Genomic DNA, 8,061 nt, shown 5'->3' with positions numbered 1-8,061 from the left:
AGTACAAAAATAAATCAAAAAAAAAAAAAAGCACATTCACAAAACGTCAGTAACATGCCATGGGATATTTTATATCCACAGAATAAGACTGCTGCAAAAACCCAGACTGAAAAACTTTTACAGGGATTGTCCAAAACATCGGCCAGCCAAGTCCTATCTATACAACTAGCTATATGCCATTTCATCATCAGTTTCTTCCATGAAAACAATTACTTTGAAATGCAGTAAACAGTTTTACATAAAACCACAAAAAAACCACAATTCGACCATACAAGTCCCTTGTATACATATATATGGAATCTCTACTAGCTACCGAACACACAAACATTGGCTCCACAATGATAAAAGCATCTACGCTCTTTAAAAAACAACTTGAATGAAGGATAGACATTTCCAACTAAAAGACCCAAACAAACTCATAGCTAGATGCCAACTACACCAACACATACCAAGATCACACTAACCTCATGGATGACATTTTTCTCATCTGGAGTACCTACATTGGCACCCATTAAAAAATGGAAGCTGCAATGTTAAGAGGATTCAACAGCGTAAAATGAGTGTCTCAAGAGTGTGTGGATTATTTTAATTGTGAAGAGTTAATTTTCCTTTTTCTAATTAACGGAATGGCCAAGACACACATGCCAGATAGTTCGTACCTGTGCTGGAAAGACTAATAATGGAGACAAGAGAGATACAAGATGGAAGGCATAAAGTGGTCAAGGGGAAATGAGAAAAGGGAGCCATGAGAATGCAGAAGAGAAAGGGAGTCTTTTACAAATGCATCTTGTGTAACATATACTCCACCTATGCGTGTGCTTGGTAAAATAACCACATCTTGCCACGTAACGGTGAGCCAGGTTCTAGAATATTTATGCATTACCATTAATGGGGCATGTGCCAAATGCCAGAGGTTACACATAACATACATGAGACTGTAGATCATTTTGTTTCAATTTAATAAATTTAAACAGCATTAAAGCAGACAATTTATTACCATGTAAAATGTGCTATAATTTACAAAATATATAAAATACATGAGAGTAAAGCTTACATGAACTCCATAGTGAAATGCATATGGTAACCAACGAGATTCATGCACAGAGCATGCATATGATGAGAGAGAGAGAGAGAGAGAGAGAGAGAGAGAGAGAGAGAGAGAGAGAGAGAGAGAGAGAGAGAGAGAGAGAGAGAGAGAGAGAGAGAGAGAGAGAAGAGAGAGAGAGAGAGAGAGAGAGAGAGAGAGAGAGAGAGAGAGAGAGAGAGAGAGAGAGAGAGAGAGAGAGAGAGAGAGAGAGAGAGAGAGAGAGAGAGAGAGAGTGAGAGAGTTTGGAAAGCTGGAAAGAAGTACATGCTTAAAAAAAAAAGTTCACTCCATTTTCCAAATGAAAAGCTGCTGATTCCAAAGGAATGTTTACCAGGCATCCTAGAACTGCTATTTGCACTGATCTTGGGTGGTCTATTCTGGATGTGTCTAATTGGACATCTGCAGATTGCCAGAGTACATCAACTTCAGACACTTTTAAGCGCACAATGTAAGCAGAAAGATAAATTACGTGGATTTACACCAGTCATTGGAATTTGGACAGTCCACAAGAATATTCCAAAGAGTCAATTTAATTTACCATAGACTTTAAATATTTGCACAAAAGGTAACAAATTATATACAAATAAAATGGAGTCTGAACTGAACACATTGAATAGGTGGCATTCAAACTGTTGTCATCAGCTTTAAAGACCCAGATCTGAAGCGAAGGATTTTCTTCTTAAGGTTGTGCGAAGCCTTTATTTTAATAAAGGCTTTGGCAGTGGTTTGTAGTTCGGCAGTTGCAGTGGCCTGCATGGGAAGTGTATGTACAAACTGGGACCAAATGAGTCCACCACTTTCATCGGTATCACTTGACGTTGTGCTTTCACCGACAAATTCAACCTCACTCAGACTGGATTCACTGTCCCCAAAGCAGTTAGTTGTGTAATTGCTCTGTTCATCCTCACTAGTGTCTACCACCGTGGAGTGGAACAGAGACTCACACTCTGCAGAGTATTCAGAGTCACTAGCAATATAAGCATATGGGCTGGCGTGAGAAAACGGCACTTGTGCACAAACACCCATCATTTCTCTCTGAGCTCGCCTTCGTGCCCGCCTTAAAGCTTCTTCATATGAAATCTCAGCTGAAGACTTCCATCTCCGATAATCACTCCTCTTATGTTTAGGTTTGGCCAAGACCACATCCTTCGGATGTCCATGAGATTTGATTCCAGATCGGACTGCAACTGGATTTCTTCCAACGGCTGCAGGTTCGAAATGAGGGTGAACGATTTTTTTAACCCGCGGGGTAGATTTCTTCACTTTTTTGTTTGTATCCAAATCTTCGGGGAACCTACACTTCTTTCCCACAACCTTGCTCTTTTCTTTCAGCGTCTGGGATCCATTTTCTAGCACATACTGAACATCGGCCCTATGTTTTAAAGTGGAGCTCTTCACGATCTTCACATTTTTGGTATTCTTATGAAGTTTAACACCATGTTGCTGAGCTGGTATATAATGAGCATTAACCAGCATCCCTTCATCCAAACTCTGAGATGACGACCCCTCGCTTTTAAAGTCCAGAGGTGGTCTTTCCTCAAAAGATGAAGATTCATGGTAAGAAAGGAGTGTATTTTTCAGGGAAACTCTCTTTACTGGTGGCACAACTTTAATCTCTTGAGGGAGCAGTGCACTGTTCTGTGTGCTTTCTCTAGGAGATCCATTATAGACAGAACTTGATGCATTAGGGAGATTAGCCGGTGCATTGGGTGTAACATTTTCCTTTTGAACATTTGAGGTCATTGCTACAGAGCCCCTTGCCAGACCCTGACACACAGACTTCACAGTGTTTCGTGAATTGTTTTGGCTTTGAAGTTCATTGACATTACAAGAAGGATATGTGGAGATAGATGGCATCCTTTTACTTTCCAGCTGTTCACTTAGAGACTCCTTTGAGCACGGTTTTAGAGAAGGATAAGTGCTATTATCCACAGAGATCATTCCGGCGGAATGTAAACATGTTTGTTTAGAATTTTTCAGGTTAACTGCATTGCTTTGAGAAACACCAACAGTCTGTTTGACACATATACTCCCATGTCGTAAAATCCCTTTGCCTGGATCAGCATTGACACTAGTCCTTGGTTTGTTAGTCCTTACAGGATGTGCTTTTTTCTGTATGATACTTAAAATATAACCATCCATTTTTTTCCCAGAAGAAAGTGGTAAAGAACACAGGCTGCTCTGATGGAGAAAAGAGTCCTCATCTTTTAAGTGATCTAGTTCAGGCACTATACAGTCATCGTTATCATTGGGGCCAATCTCCTCCTCAGGTTCCTCTGCCTTTATGTTGCCCATGACGGAAATGAGAAACATGGGACTCTGCACAGCTACGGCATGTAGAGGGCTGGGGTAACGATAAACGTCATTACCGTTTTTAGATACCAGGTCACACTGATACTTGGGGTGAACATCTGCCGTAACTTCAACAGAGTTGGAATGCGGTGCAGAAAAGGAACGGCGAACTGTGCCAGTTTCATGTTGACTTTCTCTGTAATCCAACCATTCGAGGAAGTCCTCTGAAATGCAAAATATTATGACAAATGTTAAAAAGTATAAAAGGCATAATACTTCCCTAAAATGCATATTAAATAAACACATTAAAACAAGTTTCTTTGCATGACAGACAGTTGCCCTGAAAGAAACACAGGCATCTACACTTTTTCAGTATGGTATTATAAGGTTTGCCCTCGTGGTGATATTAAAGTGAACTGGCACAAGAAATATAAAAAATATTGGAACATATTTATATATTAATATTGAATAAATACAAAGCACCCCAGGTGCATAGTTTAATTTTTTTCTTTCATCTGAGCTTATTTTCTTAGGCAAACTCTGGGGGAATTCTTCAATCAAACCAGACTGCTCATCAACACCAGAGACAGCCAAGCCAGGGCTTTCTGTACACACTGGAAAGTACTACAACAGCTCTCCATACAACAGAGGAAGGCAAAGAAAACAAACATTACCTGCAGACTTTGCTTGACCATCTGTGAGGTTTAATGATGTTTCCAATGGGTTGCAAAAGCAGGTGCTGGAGTGGCAGCTGGATAAACATTCGCTGAACACTGAGTTGGAAGAATTGGAGAGGGATCCTGAAGTTCCATCACTCAGCTCGTAAAATCCTTAAAATAAAAACAGCATGCTTTTGTAAGAAGAAGGGCACAAAATACACAGCAAAAGTAGAAGAATGACTGGATGTGGTTCAGAGAATGTGCAAGGCAAGTATAGGGAATTAAATTGTTTCTTTATCAGTAATTAGGCTTTTTGAAAATAGCATATTTTCAATAAAGAGATTTACATTAAAGTGATAATGTCGTGGGAAAACGTTTTTTTAAAAATGCATAAAGCAAACAGATCTTTTTATAGTTAATTTTGAAATCTGACATGGGGCTAGACAGTCAATTTCCCAGCTGCCCCTATTCATGTGACTTGTGCTCTGATAAACTTCAGTCACTCTTTACTGCAAGTTGGAGTGATATCACACACCTCACTTTCCCCCAGCATCTTAACAGAACAATGGGAAGGTAACCAGATAGCAGCTCCCTGACACAAGATAACAGCTGCCTGGTAGATCTAAGAGCAGCACTCAATAGTAAAATCCAGGTCCCACTGAGACACATTGGGGGGAATTCACAAAAGTGTCGGGAACGGAAAAATGTCTTCGACATGTACGACACTTTTGAATTAGTGTTGTTAAAAGTGGGCGTGGTTTTTTCGGCGCCACTTTTCCCGACATTTTTATGAATTACTCGTAAACTCATTTTTTTTTACCGACAATTTTTCAGACACTTAAGCCTCTCCAAAATCAAAATGTCAGTCAAATTGTCTTTTAAAAAGTCTTGGTAAATGTCGTTTGGACGATGAAAAGATATACGACATTTTAGAAAATTGACAGACTTACGAGACATTCAGAGATGGTAACATCTGCCTTTGTGAATTTGCTGTTCGTACGACATTTTACAAATTTGTCAACCACCACTTCTGGGTTATTTATTTTACCAACACTTTTGTGAATTCCCCCCATTTAGTTACATTGAGTAGGCGAATACTGCCTGCGAGAAAGCAGTTCCATCCTAAAGTGCTGGCTCTTTCTGAAATCACATGACCAGGCAAAATGACCTGAGATGCACCTACACACCAATATTACAACTAAATACACTTGCTGGTTCAGGAATTAAATTGTATATTTCCTTTAAACAGAAATAAATGAGAGTGGGAGTTAGTCAATTGGCTCCTGCACTATTGTGGCTGAAATGTATTTGATAAGGCGACACGTCCGCAAAGAATGTTCCTTATTTCCTATATATAGTGTCTACGAGGGGCTGATAATGGAATATAATATACAATATATAATCTAACCAATGACAGGGATGCATTCTCATCTGCACAGATAAACAGATTGATTGTCACACTCACCAGAACTGGGTCGGCTGTCTGTCTCCTCAGTCTTTTCAGAGTCAATTCTAAGATCGTTTATTTGCTTGTCCAACTCGTGAAGCTGGCTTAGCAAACCTGCGTCTCGCTTTCTTAGGCAGTTCTATGGGAAAACAGCAATCGAAAAAGTTAATTTGAAACCCAAACCTTGCCTATAATTATGCTTATTCAATTTGCTACGGCAACCTTGTGATTGCACTAAGGCATGAAATGCACATAAATCAACTGTGCTACTCTCCATACACATATAAAGATGTTCTAAAGCTGTACCCTAAAACATATCAGACATCACTGGTTCATGGTGGCAGTTTAACGGAGTATTGAAAATGAGGAGCATTATACATATATATTATATTTATTTAATTTATTAGCGGGCATGCACAAGCAAATGCACAGACGTATTAAAGCTGCACAACTAAAAGTGCAATGTAAGGGCAATGAGGTTAATACCGTAATAGGGTTACCCACTGGGCTCTGCTATTTGCAAAATGAGGAAAGAGCCAAACAAGGGAGGCAGAAAGGGTTAAAATGCTTAAACGTGTGGATTCGAGCTCCTGTTGGTTTTCCTTCCATCTGACAGAGCAGTAACCCATTGACAAAGGCAAATAGATTCAGAGGCAGAGACTGGGGTGTGAGGCTGCCTCCTGGTGGTCACACTGTGTGCCTAATTGCTTTTGCAAATCCGTTCTGGGGATTCATTCTCCTCGAGAGCAATCCCGTTATTCACTCCCTGCCCCAGGACACAGGTTTGCTACAAACACTCAGGAGTCACATGGATTCATATACAGCTCACAGTTAGACTGTGCCTTGCACATATACACACACACACACAACACATATACACACACACAACACATATACACACTTACACACATGGGCTGGGAGAAGAACAGCTTCTATATGGGGAATAAGCTCCGCACTGTCAAGGGGATCAGGGCTAAGAAATGAGCCAGGCAGCCCGTATGTGGGGAATATGTCCCAATTTAGCCCTTCCCTGGAATGAAACTGACAGTAACGAAGCCCTGAATGTGCAGGGAATACAATGTGCAGTTGGGCAGCGCTGGGGGAACAGACGGGGCAGCGCTGGGGGAACAGACGGGGCAGCGCTGGGGAACAGACGGGGCAGCGCTGGGGGAACAGACGGGGCAGCGCTGGGGGAACAGACGGGGCAGCGCTGGGGGAACAGACGGGGCAGCGCTGGGGGAACAGACGGGGCAGCGCTGGGGGAACAGACGGGGCAGCGCTGGGGGAACAGACGGGGCAGCGCTGGGGGAACAGACTGGGCAGCGCTGGGGGAACAGACTGGGCAGCGCTGGGGGAACAGACTTGCTTCAAAACATTTGGTCTATTTCATGGTCATTCCCTATTTCTATGAGAACAAAGAGGCTAAATAGATGGAAAAGAGACTGAGAATAGAGGTTGAGTGAGAGAGGAATAATAATAATACTGAGTGGCCCCTGGTGTCCCATCTGAAACGGATAACACATTACATATCTATTATATATATATATATATATATATATATTTATAGAGGAGCTGACACACAGATATATGAGACACGTATAAGAGATAGAGGAGCCGGATTACAGATCCGCAGTCTGGTATATAAATAAATAAAATGTTGCAGTTTGGGTGCAGCCCCCGGACACCCACCAGTTGTTTCTTGAGCAGAGAGATATTTTCCTCCAGTAACTTCTGTTCGTCGCTGCGCGGAGAGTCTCCAGTCGGCGCCGCGTCTTGTCCGTGTGTCCCGGGGCTGAGCACGTTCTGTACCAGGAGCTGCTGCCGGTGCCTCAGACAATCCAACTCGGCGAGTCCGGCCAACGTGGCCTCCAGGCGCTCCCGGGTCCGGTGTCGCTCCCATTCCGCCTCTCCCTTGTCCTTACGGCGGGGGGTGTCGTGGAGCTGCCCCGGGGGCTCAGGGGAGGGAATGGGCTTCATCCTGGGACAGCGAGTCACACGTTAGAGCATCTGCAGCGGCTGCAACTCACGTACACGGGGCTCCAATGAGAATCCGCCTCGCTATTCCCAACCAAGAACCGAAGCCCGACTTCTGCACAACGTGAGGTTTAGCGTCTCCAACGCTGCGCGAGTGACATCTTTGCTTAGTCCCTGGTGAGAGGCAATAGAATCAGATAGAGCCCATGACAGAGCCGCTACTCACTCCTCCTCTCTCTCAATCCTTCTGCGCTTAGTCCTGCCGCTTCACCCATCTAAGTAGCCTTCGCTTACGTCACGCACGCTGTAGCCCCGCCCCTTAATGCTTTCAAGAAATTCACACACATACTGACTGGCGCCCCTTACCGTGTTCCAGAGTTGCCAGGTTGGCGAATTGGGCTACTAATTTATAGCCCAGCGGGGTTTTGAAAGTGCAAACTAGCCACGGTACGGATTTGACCTGCATTTTGGGCCTCTTTGTAATTTGGAAACCAGCCAAATTGTTTATCTTGCCCTAATGTGCATAGCCTGTGTCTCCCAATGCATATTGGGTAATGTAGTTTTTCTTTAACAATTTCCAGACTGCCAAGTTTAATGTAAGA

The 8,061-nt window shown here is 42.8% G+C and overlaps 1 protein-coding gene across 1 annotated transcript; it reads right to left on the bottom strand.

Annotated features, from left to right (window-relative positions):
• Positions 1-1,599: 1,599 nt before the first annotated feature.
• On the bottom strand, positions 1,600-7,626 carry dact1.S (dishevelled-binding antagonist of beta-catenin 1 S homeolog). Its single transcript, NM_001088772.2, is given in 4 exon segments — positions 1,600-3,603; positions 4,054-4,209; positions 5,504-5,624; positions 7,175-7,626. Coding segments are annotated over 4 exon segments (2,457 nt in total). The 5' UTR covers positions 7,463-7,626; the 3' UTR covers positions 1,600-1,711.
• Between the last annotated feature and the right edge of the window lie 435 nt (positions 7,627-8,061).

This window comes from Xenopus laevis, chromosome 8S (genome assembly GCF_017654675.1).
Source record: "Xenopus laevis strain J_2021 chromosome 8S, Xenopus_laevis_v10.1, whole genome shotgun sequence".
Taxonomy (NCBI): domain Eukaryota; kingdom Metazoa; phylum Chordata; class Amphibia; order Anura; family Pipidae; genus Xenopus; species Xenopus laevis.
Note: the sequence above shows the minus strand (reverse complement) of the source record. Positions and strands in the feature narration are given on the sequence as shown.